Genomic DNA, 19,348 nt, shown 5'->3' on the forward strand with positions numbered 1-19,348 from the left:
GAAGGCTGTGAGACCCCTGATTTCCCACTTCACACCTCTATATTTCTGTGTGTGTGGCTTTAATTCCTCTAGCACCGCTGGGTTAGGGTCTCCCTGACCGAGCTGGTTTCGGCACACCACCACACCTGGCTAATTTTTGTATTTTTAGTAGAGATGGGATTTCACTATGTTGGCCAGGCTGGTCTTGAACTCCTGACCTCAGGTGATCCACCTGCCTCGGCCTCCCAAAGTGCTGGGATTATAGGCATGAGCCACCACACCCGGCCTCATTGTAATTTTTAAAAATCATAACTTGACAAGCTGATTCTAAAGTTCAAACAGAAGACTTAATGTTCAAAGAAAGTAAAAAAAAAAAAAAAAAGATAGAAAAGGGGGCTTTGCCTGACCTGATATCAAGACATACTAAAAAGCTACAAGTCTAAAAACCAAGAAATCAGAAGGGAAGGCTGGTTAATGTAAATAAAAATTAAGTCTGAATGATGAATGGTAATATAAAAATGCATGTTTTTTAGTGGCAAGGCTCAATATTTTATCAAATCAGTTGTCCTAAAATTTCCATGGCTGGGCACAGTGGGAAGCTGAGGCAGGCGGATCACCTGAGTTCGGGAGTTCCAGACCAGCCTGACCAACATGGAGAAACCCTGTCTCTACTAAAAATACAAAATTAGCCAGGCGTGGTGGCACATGCCTATAATTCCAGCTACTCAGGAGGCTGAGGCAGAAGAATCACTTGAACCCGGGAGGCAGAGGTTGCAGTGAGCTGAGATCATGCCATTGCACTCCAGCCTGGGGCAACAAGCATGAAACTTTGTCTCAAAAGGAAAAACAAAAAACAAAAAAACTTCATATAAGTGCAATGCAGGTTGGGCGCAGTGGCTCACACCTGTAATCCCAGCACTTTGGGAGGCTGAGGTAGGTGGATCACCTGAGGTCAGGACTTCAAGATCAGCCTGGCCAACATGGCGAAACCCCACCTCTACTAAAAATACAAAAATTAGCCAGGCATAGTGGTGCACACCTGTGATCTCAGCTACTCGGGAGGCTGAGGCAGGAGAATAGCTTGAACCTGAGAGGCAGAGGTTGCAGTGAGCTGAGATCACACCACTGTACTCCAGCCTGGGCAACAGAGTGAGACTCCATCTCAAAAAAAAAAAAAAAGTTCAATGCAATATTCATAAAAATCCTAACAGAATACTTCTTAACAAAATTCAATAGGTGATTCTAAAATCCACATTGAAGAAAATAATTCACAGGAGTGGCCAGGCATGCTAAACAAGAATAGTCATAGGAGCAACTTCCTCATTCAAACATCAAAATACACACACAAAAAAGATGTAGAATTTAAGGCAGAAAGCTATTAGGATAGGCATAGAATTGATAAAAGGCATTGGATAAATAGTGAAGAAACAATAATAACAATAATGCAGGAATAACTGAGAGTTTCCTTTGTGATAAACGTGGCACCTCAAATCAGAGAGAAAGGATACAGTTTTCAATAATGGTTTTGGAACAAATGACTATTCAGAAAAAAATAATGCACCAAAATTAACTCTGAATATATTTAAAAGCTAAAATTCAGGCTAGGCATGGTGAATCAAGCCTATAATCTCAGTACTTTGGGAGGCGGAGGCGGGCTGATCACTTGAGGTCAGGAGTTCGAGACCAGCCTGACCAGCATGGCAAAACCTCATCTCTACTAAAAGTACAAAAATTAGCTGGGCACAGTGGCAGGCACCTATAATCCCAGCTGTTCAGGAGGCTGAGGCAGGAGAACCACTTGAACCCAGGAGACAGAGGTTGTAGTAAGCTGAGATCACACCACTGCACTCCAGCCTGAGTGACAGAGTAAGACACCATCTCGAAAAAAAAAAAAAGCTAAAATTCAAAAACCAAAATTATTATAGTATTAGAAGAAAATACCAGACCCTACATACAAGTTAAAGAAATTACAGGCAAGAATTTTTTTTAAGTGTATTTAACAGATAGCAAAATATTCAGAATATATAGAGGCTTGCCAGTAAACAAAAACTGACAACCTCATGGAAAAATAAGTAAGAAATAATACATGGCTAACAAACATATATAAAAAGATTTAAAAACTCATCAGAGGCCTGGCACAGTGGCTCATGCCTGTAATCCCAGCACTGTGGGAGGCCGAGGCAGGTGGATCACAAGGTCAGGAGTTTGAGACCAGCCTGGCCAACATAGTGAAACCTCATCTCTACTAAAAATTACAAAAAAAAATTAGCCAGGTGTGGTGGCAGGAGCCTGTAGTCCCAGCTACTTAGGAGGCTGAGGCAGGAGAATCGCTTGAACCCGGGAGGTGAAGGTTGTAGTGAGCCAAGATTGTGCCAATGCACTCCAGCCTGGGCAACAGAGCAAGACTGTCTCAAAATAAATAAATAAATAAATAAATAAAATAAAAAAACAAAACACAGGCCGGGCACGGTGGCTCACGCCTGTAATCCCAGCACTTTGGGAGGCCGAGGCGGGTGGATCACGATGTCAGGAGATTGAGACCATCCTGGCTAACATGGTGAAACCCCGTCTGTACTTAAAAAAATACAAAAAATTAGCCAGGCGTGGTGGTGGGCACCTGTAGTCCCAGCTACTCGGGAGGCTGAGGCAGGAGAATGGCGTGAACCTGGGAGGTAGAGGTTGCAGTGAGCCGAGATCCTGCCATTGCACTCCAGCCTGGGAAACAGAGCGAGACTCTGTCTCAAAAATAAAAAATAAAAAATAAATAAAAAAAAAAAACTTCATCAGAAATCAAGGAAATATGATTTTACCAATAACAGATACTGGATCCCTAAATTTTGATATATAGATGCTAAGAGTATCACGTCTCTTAATCTCTGGAGCGCACAGCTATGATCATCATAAAAGCCTGAAACTGCTGAAGGTAATCTGTCCTGTGAAGAGATTTGCTATATGGAAACTGGGGAAGAGAATTATTTCCTTATCTGGAAGTGTCTGCAAGGACTGTGTAAACATATAACTGTTACTCGCCAGTCTTTCCTGTCACATGGAGAGATCCCACTTAAGAAACAAGCCAACACACAGCTAACAGACTGGGCATAAGAGGGATAAATTGGAGAGAAGAGGAGAGATGAAGAGACAGGGTTAGGGTAAGAAGATGGATTATAAAGACTATACTTTCAGTCTGGTGCGGTGGCTTATGTCTGTAATCCCAGCACTTTGGGAGGCTGAGGCTGGTGGATCACTTGAGCCCAGGAGTTTCAGACCAGTCTGGTCAACGTGGCTAAATCCCGACTCTAAAAAAATGCAAGTTGAGGCGGGAGGATCACCTGAGCCCAAGCGAGGAGGTTAAGGCTCCAGTGAGTTGTGATAGCGCCACCGCACTGCAGTCTGGGCGACAGAGTGAGACCCTATCTCAAAAAAAAAAAAAAAAAAAAAAGAAAGAAAGAAAGAAAAAAAGAAAAGCATAAAAAGACTATACTTTCAGGGATCATTTCCATAGTTTGTTACTAGAGAAGTTTCTCTGAGCATGTGGAGCACTGAAATATCTAAGACTTCAAAAAAAAAAAAAAGAAAATTGATTACACACTTGAATCCAGCTCTATCACTGAACATTTAAAGTAGGCCTCTGGCTTCCCTCTGCTTATTTTCTAACCTCTTTTCAACCCTACATAATCATGCTTCCACTCACACTCTAGTGAATCAGTTTGGTAATGGTTACCAGTAACCACCTAATTGTGAAATCCAATGGACTTTTCAGACATCTCACCTATGTGACATTTATCATGAACATCCTCCAGCAGAGTGGTACATTTATTACAAATGATGGACTTACATTTTTTTTTTAAGACAAGGTCTCTCCGTACCCCAGGCTGGAGTGCAGTGGCGTGATCAGGGTTCAGTAAAGCCTCGACCTCCCTGCCTCAAGCAATCCTCCTGCCTCAGCCTCCCAAGCAGCTGAGACTACGGGCACAAGCCACCATGCCCAGCTAATTTTTTTATTTTTATTTTTTTTGAGATCGAGTTTCTCCCTGTCGCCCAGGCTGGAGTGCAGTGGCTCGATCTCAGCTCACTGCAACCTCCACTTCACCAGGCTCAGGTGATTCTCCTGCCTCAGCCTCCTGAGCAGCTGGAATTACAGGTGCCCACCACCACGCCCAGCTAATTTTTGTATTTTTAGTAGAGACAGGGTTTCACCACGTTGGCCAGGCTGGTCTCGAACTCCTGACCTTGAGTGATCCACCTGTCTTGGCCTCCTAAGTACTGGGATTACAGGTGTGAGCCACTGCACAGGGCCAATTTTTGTATTTTTAGCAGAGACAGGGTTTTGCCATATTGGCCAGGCTGGTCTCAAACTCCTGGCCTCAAGTGATTCCCTCACCTCGGCCTCCCAAAGTGCTGGGATTACAGATGTGAGCCACCGCACCAGGCCCTGGCTAATTTTTTTATATTTTTTGTAGATACAGGGTTTCACCATGTTGCCCAGGCTGGTCAGGCGTGATTGCAGGCATGAGCCACCTTGCCTGGCCTGATGAACCTACACTGACACATCATTATCATTCAAATAACATAGTTTACATTAGCCTTCACTTTTGGTGCTGGCCATTCTATGGGTTTGGACCAATGTCTAATGGTCCAACATGTATCCACCATTATAGTGTCATATATAGTTTCACTGCCCTGAAAATCCTCTATGTTCCACCCATTCATCCATCCCTTGCTCTTCACCTTTGGCAATCCCTGCTCTTTTTGCTGTCTCTGTAGTTTTATCTGTTCCAGAATGTCATAACTTGGAATCATACAGCATGTAGCCTTTTTAGATTGGCCTCATTCACTTCATAATATGCATTTAAAATTTTTCCATGTCTTCATGGCTTGATAGCTCATTTCTTGTTAGTGCTGAATAACACTAACTGGATGTACCACAGTTTATTGATCCATTCACCTACTGAATGTTGCTTCTCAGTTTTGATAATTTTGAATAAAGCTGCTATAAACATCCATGTACAGGTTTTTGTGTGAACATATTTTCAACTCCTTTGGGTAAATACTAAGGAATATGATTGTTAGATCCCATGGTGACATGTTTAGTTTTGTGGAGAACTGTCAAATGGCTGTACCATTTTGCATTCCCACCAGCAATAAATGAGAAGTCATGTTGCTCCACATTCTGCTAGCATTTGGTGGTGTCAGTGTTCTGAATTATAGCTATTTTCATTAGGTGTAGAGGTATCTTGTTTTAATTTGCATTTTCTTCATGACATATAATATGGAGCACCTTTTTCAGATCCTTATATTCCATACGATATGTCTTTTTTGGCAAGATGTTTGTTAAAGTCTTTGGTTCACTTTTTAATTTTTTTTGAGACAGGGTCTGGCCCTGTCACCCAGGCTGTAGTGGACCACAGCCTCAAACTCCCAGGCTCAAGTGATCCTCCCACCTCACTCTCCTAAGTAGCTGGGACTCCAGGTACATATTACCACACCCAGCTAATTAAAAAAAAATTTTTTTTAAGTTCTTTGTATATATTAGCTAACAGTTGCTTATCAGATATATCTTTTGCAATTTCCCCCCTAGTCTGTGGCTTGTATTTTATTCTCTCAACAGTCTCTTCTGCAGAGCAGAGTTGTTGTTGTTGTTTTGAGACAGTCTTTCTGTATCCCCCAGGCTGGAGTGCAGTGGTGGGATCTTGGCTCACTGCAATCTCCATCTTCCAGGCTCAAGTGATCCTCCCAGCCTCCAGAGTAGTTGGGACTCCAGAGTAGTTGGGATTACAAGTGCACACCGCCACATCCAGCTAACTTTTGTATTATTAATTATTATTTTTTGATAAGGAGTCTCGCTCTGTCACCAGGCTGGAGTGCAGCAGTGCGATCCTGGCTCACTGCAACCTCTGCATCATGGGTTCAAGCAGTTCTCCTGCCTCAGCCTCCCCAGTAGCTGGGATTACAGGTGCGCACCACTATGCCCAGCTAATTTTTTTGTATTTTTAGTAGAGACGGGGTTTCACCATGTTGGCCAGGATGGTCTCGATCTCCTGAGCTCGTGATCCACCCGCCTCGGACTTCCAAAGTGCTGGGATTACAGACATGAGCCACTGTGCCTGGCCAGTTTATTCAGTTTTTGACTTGTTAGGATGAAGTGCCAACCTCCAAGATTCTCACATGCCAGACTGGAAACCAATGTCCCCTTTAAGCTTTTAAAAATTATTTTTATTTGAAACTATTTCCAAACAGATAATTAAACCTGCGTACACATCTCATCATCTAGATTTAAAAACTAGTGGCTGGGTGTGGTGGCTCACGCCTGTAATCCCAGCACTTTGGGAAGCTAAGGCAGGCGGATCACCTGAGGTCAGGAGTTCAAGACCAGACTGAGCAACACGGCAAAACCCTGTCTCTACTAAAAAGACAAAAATTAGCCGGGCGTGGTGGCACGTGCCTGTAATCCAACTACTCGGGAGACTGAGGCAGGAGAATCACTTGAACCCAGGAGGTAGAGGTTGCAGTGAGCCAAGACCGTGCCATTGCACTCCAGCCTGGGTAACAAGATTGAAACTCCATCTCAACAACAACAAAACAAAAACAAACAAACAAAAATTACCTGCCTGAATACACCAGGACCAGTTGCAGAGCTGGCTATGGTACACCTATAATTTCCTTCAAGGTGGGCGAAAAGGCCTTTTTTTGAGACAGAGTCTTACTCTGTCACCCAGGCTAGAGTGCCGTGGCATGATCTCGGCTCACTGCAACCTCTGTCTCCCGGGTTCAAGCAATTCTCATGCCTCAGTGTATCAAGAGTAGCTGGGATTGAGACACATGCCACCATGCCTGGCTAATTTTTTAGAGACAGGGTTTCACCGTGTTGGCCAGGCTGGTCTTGAACTCCTGATCTCAAGTGATCCACCCATCTTGGATTCCCAAAGTGTTGGGATTACAGGCATGAGCCACCTTGACTGTCAGGGCATGGGAAAAGCCTTGATAGACATGCAAATTCCACAACCTTCAAGACATATTTATGGGTTTATTACTTCTGGACACAACCGGTTTGCTTAAGCAGACATGAATTATCAGTCTTTTTTGGATCCACAGAAAAATGACAAATTGATAATGAAGAAAAAAAATTTTAGGAGGTAATAAAGTCATGACAAACAATGCTTTTATTCGTCTACAGTACGTGGGAGACCTTATTGGTGAGGACTGGAAACATTAAGTCTTGAATGATATCATATGCTTAGCACAATAGTGGTGACTTGGAGACTCTCCAGGTGGGAAAGAGAATGATGAATAGGGTTAAGGACACAACAATCAAGGTAGAAAGAAAGGGGCGGATATAATGTTTAGCCCTGTCCGTAACAGTCACGTTCAAAATTGGCTGTAAGTTTAATTTAATTAAAACCACCCTATACTACAGATTAACTACTGGATTTAAAAGGATTGGTTTTGAAGGATGGGCAGGGTAGTGCATGCCTCTAATTCCAGCACTTTGGGAGGCTGAGGCGGGTGGATTGCTTGAGCCCTAGAGTTCAAGACCAGCCTGGGCAACAAAACAAGAGCGTGTCTCCACAAAACAAACAAATGAAAAAAAAAAACCCAGGGCTGGTGACAGTGTGCACTTGTGATCCCAGCTACTCAGGAGGCTGAGGTGGGAGGATCACCTGAGCCCACCCTGGGTGATGAGTGAGACCCTGTCTCAACCAAAAAAAAAATGTATTGGGTTTGGTTCAGTATTTTTTTTGTCCCCCCATTTTGGAAAGGAGACTTTTTTTGAGACGGAGTCTCATTTGGTTGCCCAGGCTGGAGTGCAGTGGCGCAACCTCGGCTCACTGCAAGATGCCTCCCGGTTTCAATCAATTCTCCGGCCTCAGCCTTACATGTAGCTGGGATTACAGGGGTGTACCAACACGCCCGGCTAATTGTTGTATTTTTAGTAGAGATGGGGTTTTGTTATGTCGGCCAGGCTAGTCTCGAACTCCTGGTCTCAGGCGATCTGCCCCACCCAGCCTCCCAAAGTGCTGGGATTACAGGCATCAGCCACCCCACCTGGCCGAGTCCCCCCATTTTGCCATGGTTAGGACTATAAAAAATCTTCCAAGAGCTATAATATGATCATTATCATCTAAAAACTGTACTCATAGGCGGGGCACAGTGGCTCATGCCTGCAATCCCAACACTTTGGGAGGCTGAGGTGGGAGGATTGCTTGAGCCCAAGAGTTCAAGACTAGCTTGGGCAACAAAACAGAGTGTGTCTCTACATAAAAATAAAAAAATAGGCCTGGTGGCAGTGTGCACTTGTGATCCCAGCTACTCAGGAGGCTAAGACAGGAGGATTGCCTGAGTCCAGGAGGTAGAGGCTGCAGTGAGCTGTGGTGGCGCCACTGCATTCCAGCCTGGGTGACAGAATGACACCCTGTATTAATACCACAATGCACACTTCAGATCCCAGTAGTTTGGCTCTTACCTACTTCTGCAGCCTTATCTTAGAAGATGGAACAATATTCCCCATGCTGTAGCTGTGGGGCTTATAATTCTTCCATAAAGTAATATAGATTGTTCCCTCACATCTAAGGGCACCCTCTACCTGCTCATATAATTGACTCCTACTCTTTCAGATTTATGTCCTCAGTTTCTCCAAGCATTCGTTCTTGCACCATCCTCTACTCCAATCTCATAGACTGTCAGACTGCATCTGTCATATTTACTATTGTTCTAAACTTGGCAATTATTTATGACTTTTTCATGCTAAGCACCATAAGGGCAGGAATCCTATCTATTTTTGCTGCCTAGCACCGTCTGGAACATAGCATACAATAAATATTAATTAAATGAACACTCCATCATGATTAGCTCCAATGCTGTCAATAACCTCAGTTTTGAAAAGATGATAGTTATTTTAGGCATAATTTAGAATGCAAAATAGCAGAATTAGAACTTAATCAAAGACCTGCAGAACAGCTGCCTTAAAAATGCATTTTAAAAGATAAACTAGGGCCAGGTGCAGTGGCTCAACCTGTAATACCAGCACCTCGGAAGCCAAGGCAGTAGGATCGCTTGAGCCCAGGAGTTTGAGACCAGCCTGGGCAACACAGTGAGACAATTTCTACAAACAAACAACAACAACAAATAAGTGAATAAATAAATAAATCAATGTCAGCTGGTGTGGTGATGCACACCTGTAGTCCCAGCTACTTGAGAGGCTGAGGTGGGAGAATTACTTGAATCCAGGAGGTCGAGGCTGCAATGAGTCATGACTGTGTCACTGTACTCCAGCCTGTGCAACAGAGCAAGACCGTCTCAAAGTAAGTAAAAAACTAAATCAAAAAAATTTAAAACTAGCCGGGCATGGTAGCATGTGCTCCAGTTACCGGGGAGGCTGGAGTGGGAGGATTGCTCGAACCCAGGAGTTTGAGGGAATAGTGAGCCATGACTGTGCCACTGCAATCCAGCCTGGGTGACAGAGTGAGACCTTCTCTTAAACAAAAAGTTAAGAAACTGGGGTGCTTATTTGGAAACAATATTAAAAAAGTGAAAACATTCCAATTCCTTAAAATTCTCATACAAACTAAAGACACTATGGTTTTAAGAAAATTCATAATTCTTTACTAGTAACTGTTAAGAACTTTTCATTTAAAAACTTCCAGGTATATCAGAGTATGATGGTGAATGAACAACAACAAAAAAAGAAAATAAAAAACTTTCAGGTATATAATTAAAACTTGAAGGCATAATATTTAGATTAATATTTTCTAACAAGAAGTGTAGTTAAATATAAGGTATCTGTAATGAAACTCTTTGCAAAATCACTCATTTTAAATACAACACGAGAGCCTACCTGAGTTTACCAATTTGGTTTTGGGTCCACTATAAAGAATACTGTGCTCTTTATATAAAATTTAAGTTATGCACCCCTCATATCTTGGCCAAATAAACATACTAAAACACTGATATAAGCCCCCTAAGGCTTTGTTAGAACTTAACCCTCATAAACCTGTCATTACCAGCACCACTTTGCTCACTGACATTAGCCATCTTCGTTAAGATAAATAATTGTTCATTTGCAAATTAAAGGCTTAGCTAAAGAGCTAATTATTAAAGTGAATGCTCATAATTAAATCTGTTACCTTAAGGTGTATCTACATACATATCCAAATTACATAACTTGGCAGAATAGTAAATATTTCTGAGAATATAATTTGAAATTAGGCCACATTTATTGACTTAAGAGTTCTACCACTGGCCAGGCGTAGTGGCTCACGCCTGTAATCCCAGCACTCTGGGAGGCCGAGGTGGGCGAATCACTTGAGGGGAGGAGTTCGAGACCAGCCTGGACATGGTGAAACCCCATCTCTACTAAAAAGACAAAAATTAGCTGGGTGTGGTTGCATGTGCCTGTAATCCCAGGTACTTGGGAGGCTGAGGCAAGAGAATCGCTTGAACCTGGGAGGCGGAGGTTGCAGCAAGCTGAGATCCCACCTATGCACTCCAGACTGGGAGAGAGTGACTCTATCTCAAAAAAACCCACAAAAAATTTCCACCATTAAAAAAAATTCACTTAAGACAATTCAAGAATAAACTGTGGCATAATAGCCATGAAACACCACTCCATTTTTTGTTTTTGAGACAGTCACTGTCGCCCAGGCTGGAGTGCAGTGGCACGATCTCTGCTCACTACAACCTCCGCCTCCTGGCGATTCCCATGCCTGAGACTCCAGAGTAGCTGGGATTACAGACATGAGCCACCACGCCGGGCTAATTTTTGTATTTTTAGTAGAGATGGGATTTCACCATGTTGGTCAGGCTGGTCTCAAACTCCTGACCTCAGTTGTCCTGCCTGTCTCAGCTTCCCAAAGTGCTGGGATTAGAGGCGTGAGCCACTGCGCCCGGCCACTCCATTATTTTTAAGGTGTCACAGTAATTTACAGATACCTGTTAAAAAGCCAGAGATTGACTCAGCTTTTCCATTTTTGCTTTGAAATGAAGCATTTTAAAAAAATCAAAACTTGGGCAGGGAGGCTGAGGTTGCACTGAGCCGAGATCGCGCCATAGCACTCCAGCCTGGGCAACAAGAGCAACTCGGTCTCAAACAAACAAAAAACACAAAACAAACCACCAAAAAAACCCCTCATTTAAATTCCCTAGTCAATTTTCCCTCTGAAAAGCCCCAAATACTCTAGCTGGGCTTGATATGCACATACTCAAATCAAGCCACAATCGTTCCATGAAGGTACTCTTTAAGCTACACATTACCATGATTCTTGTCCCCCAACCACTATTTTTTTTTTTTCATGGGGTCTTGCTCTTTTGCCTAGGCTTCAGTGCACTGACACAATCATAACTCACAGCAGCCTTGAACTCCTGGGCTCGGGCAATCCTCCTGCCTCACCCTCTAGGTTGTTACATTGCCCAGGCTGGGCTTGAACTCATAGTCTCTAGTGATCCTTGCACCTCGGCCCCCTGAAGTGCACCCTGGGATTACAGGGCCACTGCAGTCTTTTCTCCCCTTTATTTATTTTGAGACGGAGTTTCATTAGTCAGTCACCCAGGACAGAGTGCAATGGCGCGATCCTGGCTCACTGCCATGTCCACCTTCCAGGTTCAAGCAATTCTCCTGCCTCAGCTTCCTAAGTAGCTGGGATTACAGGTGCCCACCACCATGCCTGGCTAATTTTTGTATTTTTAGTAGAGATGGGGTTTCACCATGTTGGCCAGGGTGGGCTTGAACTCCTGGCCCCAGGTGATCCGCCCACCTTGGCCTCCCAAAGTGTTGGGATTACAGGCGTGAGCTACCGCGCCCAGCCATTTTTCACCCTTTAATAACTGCTTCTGATACTAAAATAATTAAAAGAAAACCCCAGGATCATAAAGCTGTATCTTGTCTCTCTGCCCTTGTTTTACGTGAAACACCATTACTTCCCACTGCCCTCATCATCCAAAAAACAGCTTAGACAATAATAATAATAGAATTAGCGAGGGCAACATATAATACTGAAAGGTAGACAGAAGTAGTCATTAGACATACACCACCTAGAGAAAAGGAAACCAGTCCTGCTTTTTAATAATTTTATTTTTTTTCTAATTTTGTTAATTTCCCATAGCACCTTGGCGATGTTGAAAACAAATACAAATACAAGGATGTACTCATTTTAACATTTTATGCATAAGCATGTGTCACACCAATTTTGGGGGTAACAGTTTTGACAACAGGAACAAATCTAAGCAATCGACAAAACAGAAGCCGGATAACTGGCTCTGACCCCCACCCCCAACATTTAAGAGATGTCAAAGGACACCTGAATTAGGTTAAAAAAATCAAGTTGATACGGATATTTCAACAGTGTTCTGTGCTGCAAAACTGAAAATAAAACCATTTAATACACAGCCCATTAATATCTGAGTTACGCTTTTAGGAACTGTCAACTCGAAGATTCATAAAAAGTTGTCAGCTTTTAAAAATAAACTTTAAGTTATCTAATAATCAGGTGAATTTCAAAGGAGGATTTACTCACAACTTGAAAATAAATTCTCTTTCAACTTCTTAAAATATCCTCATTCAGCTAATGAAAAGTGAAACATATATGTATCTTTTCGGAAGCTCAGACTAGCATGTGCCCAAAAGCCTAAAGTTAAATTAATGGCCACCAAAATTGTAAGGAAATATAAAAAATTAGGAAAAAATCCATCATATATTATAGTTAATAATTTATAAAAGCCCCTCAAAAGGAATACACTGTTCTCTTTTGAGTTTTATCTTTTCTGTAAAAACAAAATTGGTACTTTTAAAATATGGTTAATATATATATTGCCAGCCTAAATACCAGAGACTTAACCCCAGTGTTGTTCAACTGTGTCAAAGTAAAACCAGTGGACATTTAAGCCAAGAGACTAATTATTAAGGCCATAACTAAGAAAACTAGAGAAGTGTTCATTAACTTTTAAATACCATTTTATGTTCCAGCAACATTCTTTTTGTTCTTCTTTACCCTAGTGAAGATGCTAACATTCCATCATTAAGCCTTTCCAAAGCAAACCTGTTTATTTAAAAAAGAAAAAGGAATGTGAAATAATATTCAAGCTATCTTAATTTTAGGAAACAAAAATAAATCAGAATTCTGCACAGCATCTGATCATCTGCAAATTCAGCACATAAGACAACTACCACAACAAACCTTTATCATTGAAAGCTCTTATCTTCCTCAAAACCCAGCTGAAAAAAATTTAGATGGATCACTATTTTAAATGTCAGTGTATTTGGCAAAATTAAAATTACTCAGAGACAGGCCCTAGGTATTATGAAAACCTTAATTATCAGGATAGCAAATGAAGACAGGTTTTGCAATGTCTCTATGTACCTTCTCTATGAAGTGCAAAGTGGTGAACTTGTGTGACTCTTGTTCTCTTCATGCAGTAAGAACTATGGCAGAGTATCACTATACCCAACATTCAATATCATTTATACCTACTTTTAGCCTCCAACAGATCAAGGAAACGTCAAGTCATAAAGGTGAAGAGAAAAATTTGATTTTTTAAATTCCTCCATCTAAAGAACCAAATAAATAAACTACAATGAACATCCACCCTCATTAGTTACAAAGTAACGTTGGAAAAAAGCCAAGAGCTTCACACAACTCATAGGCATTATTTAGATACAAACTTTAAATCTGCTGTAATAAAATAAATGCTAAATACATACTGTGAATATATATAAATATTACACACACATACACACACACACACTCTCTCTCAATCTTCCCTATACATGCCATCAAATGGGAACTATTAGATGTAATGAGGCAAATTAAATTAAAAACATTGTCTTAATAAGAAAATTTTTAAAGGTTATATCTACAAATTAAATTTCTACTTTCAATAACATTTGAAGTAAAAGCAAAAATATACTTGCTTTCTTCTAAAAGGCTCTTTTCTTGTATTTCAATTACAACCTTTAAATTTTTAGACGCTGGACTAACAGTAAGTCACACAAGCATACAAGTAATACAGACCTACATTTGTGACACACAGTTTAAAAAAAGTAATGTTTCATTTTAAGTGCAGTAATTAAGTTTATAATCCTTACCAAGTGATTTTTACAAAATGTTTATTCTCTGAAATCCAACGCATTCAAAGGATGTTAACACTTAAAACGTTTATCATTTCCACCAACTGCATTATCTTAGTAAACCAAAATAAGCACTTTTATCATAGATGTAGTCAATGATTAATATATTTTTTTAAAGGACCTAAACTTCCCCCAAATTTCAGCACAGGTAGTTTTATTGTTATGTTTCACCTAGTAGGCAATTTTTAAAAATAGTGTGTAGAAATGAATAGTTTCAAACTGAGTAAATATAGTATACCATGTCATAAAACAATCAAATCAAAAGCAACTGCCAAGCTAATAATAAGTCAAAGAAATAGTAATTCTGGCTTGTACAGATATGTGCAGTGTTTTCAAAGCTCTTAACAGTTAACCACTAACATGTATCTCCAAAGCTTAACTTAGAGTTGGAAGATGAATTTCACAGTAATGTAATTTTAACCACCATTTACATTCACTTTATTACTAAGATGTTTACTCTATGTCACAATGGTGCTTTCCAGTGTTCACAATTTACAGTTTCAATTTGTACATATGTAATTTACTAACATATGGGACAGTTCTTACTATTACAAACTATCCCTTAAAAGAAAAATAAAACCCACCTTACATAGAACTCTGAACATGGTATGACTTAAAACAGATTAACACAACACGGTTTTTAATATTTTAGCCATTTTCTAAATAACAGCATGTAAACTTGTCTATTTAGTATATGAGAGCTACAACTTTATTCACTGAGAAATTATGCACTAATTTTCTTCAACCATCTTTCTCATCTTTACTAAAAAATCTCATGACTTGCCGGTACTGTTTCAGTGAATTCCAAACTGTATTTTTTTGGGTGTGGGGGGAGAAGAGGAGGGAAGGAAGGTAATACACTGGAAACAGAAATAAGTCCCCCCTCCCAAATTAAACCTTTAAAAAAAATTTTTTTACTTCTACATTATTTAACACTTAAGAGTCAGTTACTATGCTTATCTTTAACACTAACGACAAATAAATTACTGTACGGTCAGTCTGCCCTACCATCTTGGGAGCTAAAATTCTAAATGTGTGAACAGAAGAGTTAATACTTCAATGTTCAATTCTGAAATTTAGAACAATCTATATGATTTGACTAGACTGGTCAAAGCAATTACAAACACACAATTGAGTAGGTAGTTGGTTATTTTGCTTTTTTGTGGGTGGGCAGTCAAAGAACAGAGAGTAACAAATGGAGTAAGAAAAAAATTTTGTTTCTCATTTTGGGGGTATTCGGGGGGAATCACAGGGAAGTTTAAACCTCTGAAATCCATTTGACCTATGCACTGAGGTCCAAGATGAAATTTTCAATTTCTTGAATAACCCCCTTTCCTTGAGTATCAAACTGATTGGTAGTCACATCTCTAAGTACAATCAGAGTTTTACAACTTGTTAAATGAAATATTAGTAAGGTCAAAAAGACAGACTAAATTTCAAACTAGAAAAAAAAATCTACTCAAGTATTACATTCAGTTTTCAAATCATTTACTAACATGACAACAGATTTGGCTTCAATCGCTCTTGTACACACTCACACCCACAACAGGCATCCCAGCCACTGATCTGCTTTGCAATACAAGGCCATATAGTCAGAGGTGGCATTCTTCAAGCCAAACTTTAAATAGATTAAAAAAAGTAATTTCTAATTTTACAGAAATGCTTCTTCAAAAAATATTTTCTCTCATTCCCTCATCTCCTATACTGAAGGATGTATGTTTCTTTTTTTTCTTCCAAGCTAAATCTGAACCCTCAAAATTGATTCCTGGCAGCAAATCTCTGCAAATTATAACCAAAAACAAAAATAGAAAAATTATACTTTTTATATATGTGTGTGTATATATATATATATTTATATTGATTGGAATCCTCCAGCATTTAAAAACCACATTAGAGATGAATTTTGGGATCCTATCACTCACAACTCCAAAATCCATAATGAAATGGGCGTACTTTCTCTTGTTTCCTTCCTGGCTACCCCCTCCCCTCCAAAACAGTTCAATATAGCCACAGTTCAAGTTTAATGGGAAGAGAGTGAAGTTTTTGAATAGTTTTGTTGTTTTTTACTTTGGTGATCTGGGTGGCACATATTGCTCTTTGCCATTACGTCGAGTCACTCCCTGAGGTATAGCCCTATGGCTAAACTGGCGTCTCTGTTCCCTGATTTTTCCTGCTGCTCCCCTAGGGATTGTATTGCCTCGGAAGCCAGAATAATCCTTACTAGCCCTTGCTTCTGGCTTCTCATGTGGTTTCTCAACGGAGTTCTCAGGAGCTCCACTGTCTTCATTTTTGGTGGGAGACACCACATTGGAGCGAAGTTCCCGTAGTGGCTGCACAATAACTGAAGATGGCTCTTTAGGGGGCTTCTGGCACACTTCAGCATAACTTAACTTTCGGGGTTCCTTTGAAGTGATGATAAAAAAAAAATTTACGGTACACATTCTTTAAATTATAAAGTACAAAAATGATTGTGTTAACCATAAGAAAACCACAGATTATCTTCCAGAAAAGGGCAACAAGCACTCTCATATATACTGCTTAGAGTACACTGGTACAATCTTTATTTATTATACAATAATTTCACGTAAGGAATTTAACTGAAGGATGTTCATGTCAGCATTGTTTATAACGATGGGAGCGACCTAAATGCCTAACAAAGGACAGATTAGATGAATAATGGTATAGCCATATGATGAAATAAAATGGTTCTTTCTGCTCCTGTTTCCTTGCTACAAAGAACCCCAAGAAAGATGACAAAAGAATCCCAGCAGAGCAGTTAGAAACCAATGGTATAAAAAGACTCATTAAAAGTCTTAATTACCTCAACTGAAAAAGGTGGAATAGAGGTATTGTGAGAACAGAATAAAACATGTAAAGTCTTCAGCACTAGTCCTAATAATACATAGTAAGCATTCAAATGGTAGCTATTATTTTAGTATTATTACTATCATTGAATGAGAAGATAGTCTTCTAAATCTATTTTTAAAAGTGCTGTACTAAAATGCTAGGGATTATAGGTAAATTTTGTGTTTTGTTCTGCTTTTCTGTATTTTCCCAATTATATAACTATAAAACAATTCTGGAACTTGATAAGTGGGAGTGGCCTCTCAATGGCCACTTATAGACTTGTTAAGTATCACATATACAACCAAAAGAATATCAAGAGGCACAAGGACTCTTTATGTTAGCCCCAAAATGATAAATTCATCCTAACGTGGGTAAGGAAGAAGCTTCACTTAACCATATGAACAGAAAAAAAGCAATCAAAAGAAACAGAATGGGCCAGGCGCGGTGGCTCACGCATATAATCCCAGCACTTTGGGAGGCCGAGGCGGGTGGATCACGAGGTCAGGAGATTGAGACCATCCTGGCTAACACGGTGAAACCCCGTCTCTACTAAAAATACAAAAAATTAGCCAGGCATAGTGGTGGGCACCTGTAGTCCCAGCTACTCGGGAGGCTGAGGCAGGAGAATGGCATGAACCCGGGAGGCGGAGCTTGCAGTGACGCGAGATCGTGCCACTGCACTCCAGCCTGGGCGACAGAGTGAAGACTCAGTCTCCAAAACAAAACAAAAAAAAGCCTAAAACTTTCCATCTCTTTGCAGTGACCTTAACACTCCTTAAGCTTCTTTCTGATAGTCAGCCCCAACTTGGGCTACTTCCAAATGACTCTGTTCTAACAAAGTGTTACGTGGAAAAAAAAAAAAAATCTAATCTATTGTATTTTTTTTTAACATAAACTAAAATCTTCAAGTTACCTGTAGAGCCACAGCTGTAGCTGCATTTATGTTATTATTACATGGTGAAGCAGTACTTGCCCTCGATGGCTTTGTAGTACTTGGAGGAGAAACTGGTATAGTTGTCTGATTGAGACCATCCTTCTGAACAGAGGAATCTTCTGTTAGATCCTTTTCTTGCTGAGTTGTGCTAAGGAAAAAAGAGCTTGCAATTAGACTCAGAATAGCATATAGGAACAGTTGAGCAACTAATCAGAAGAAAACGTAATTTTTTTTTTTGGGACGGAGTCTCACTCTGTCACCCAGGCTGGAGTGTAGTGGCATGCTCTTGGCTCACTGCAACCTCCGCCCGCCCCGCCCCCCCCACCACCCCCACCCCCCCGGTTCCCCGGTTCAAGCAATTTTCCTGCCTTAGCCTCCCGATTAGCTGGGATTACAGGCACCTGCCAACACGCCCAGCTAATTTTTGTATTTTTAGTAGAGACGGGGTTTCACCATGTTGGCCAGACTGGTCTTGAACTCCCGACCTCAGGTGATTCACCTGCCTTGGCCTCCCAAAGTGCTGGAATTACAGGTGAGAGCCACCACACCCGGCCAGAAAAAGTAATTTAATGTTGAAGATCTTCTGTACTATAACTTGTACCTTAATGCAGTAAGCTCAGCAGCACATGGAGAACTGGTACTCATATTGAGTTGCTGGGCAGAAGTGCATTCTGTCTGCTCATCTGCAGGCACTGGGCAACTAACTGTCAACTCTTCATTATCCTTAAAGTAAAAAGATTTTTCAAAATTACACTTAGACCTTTTTCCAAAGAAGATATACACGTCTAATAAGCACAAGAGAAGATGGTCAACATCATTAGTCATCATAAAATGCAAAGCTAAACCACGGTGAAAAATCACTTCATACCCACAAGGATGGTTATAATTAAAAAAAAGACAAACATTAACAAATGTTGGTGATGATATGGAGACATTAAAACTCATACATAGAGGGTGGCAATGTAAAATGATGCACTGCTTTAGAAAGCAATGTAGCAGTTCCTTAAAAAGTTAAATAGGCTGGGCGCAGTGGCTCACACCTGTAATCCCAGCACTTTCGGAGGCTGAGGCGGGTGGATCACAAGGTCAGAGTTCAAGACCAGCCTGGCCAACATGGTGAAATCCCACCTCTACTAAAAATACAAAAATTAGCTGGGCACAGTGGTGCATGCCTGTAATCTCAGCTACTTGGGAGGCTGAGGCAGAATTGCTTGAACCAGGACCTGGGAGGCGGAGGTTGCAGTGAGCCGAGATTGCACCACTGCACTCCAGCCTGGGCTACAGTGCGAGACTCCGTCCCAAAAACAAAAACAAAAACAAACAAACAAAAAAAGTTAAACATAGGGATGGATGTAGGGGCTCATGACTGTAATTCCAGCACTTTGGGAGGCTGAGGCGGGAGGACTGCTTGAGCCCAGGAGTTCAAGACCAGCCTTGGACAACATAGCAAGATCCAGTCTCTACAAAATAAA

The 19,348-nt window shown here is 40.8% G+C and overlaps 1 protein-coding gene and 1 pseudogene across 26 annotated transcripts in view; one reads left to right on the top strand and one right to left on the bottom strand.

Annotated features, from left to right (window-relative positions):
- The first annotated feature begins 3,450 nt into the window (after positions 1-3,450).
- Positions 3,451-3,533, top strand: LOC115930385 (uncharacterized; annotated as a pseudogene).
- An 8,492-nt stretch (positions 3,534-12,025) lies between these two features.
- The window catches only part of LARP4 (La ribonucleoprotein 4), a 79,116-nt gene continuing 71,793 nt past the window's right edge, over positions 12,026-19,348 (bottom strand). For 22 of the 26 annotated variants that reach the window (XM_031000757.2, XM_031000749.2, XM_031000750.2 and 19 more), the window contains 3 exons: positions 18,478-18,599; positions 17,856-18,024; positions 12,026-16,497 (listed from right to left, as the gene is read on the bottom strand). In XM_031000757.2, the coding sequence (XP_030856617.2) occupies positions 16,159-16,497; positions 17,856-18,024; positions 18,478-18,599 (630 nt within the window). In that variant the 3' untranslated portion in view covers positions 12,026-16,158. Of the gene's footprint in view, positions 16,498-16,625; positions 18,025-18,477; positions 18,600-19,348 lie in introns of those variants that run through there. The other 4 variants (XM_063694006.1, XM_063694005.1, XM_063694003.1 and 1 more) reach the window with 2 other exon arrangements.

Source organism: Gorilla gorilla, chromosome 10, assembly GCF_029281585.2.
Source record: "Gorilla gorilla gorilla isolate KB3781 chromosome 10, NHGRI_mGorGor1-v2.1_pri, whole genome shotgun sequence".
Classification (NCBI taxonomy): Eukaryota; Metazoa; Chordata; class Mammalia; order Primates; family Hominidae; genus Gorilla; species Gorilla gorilla.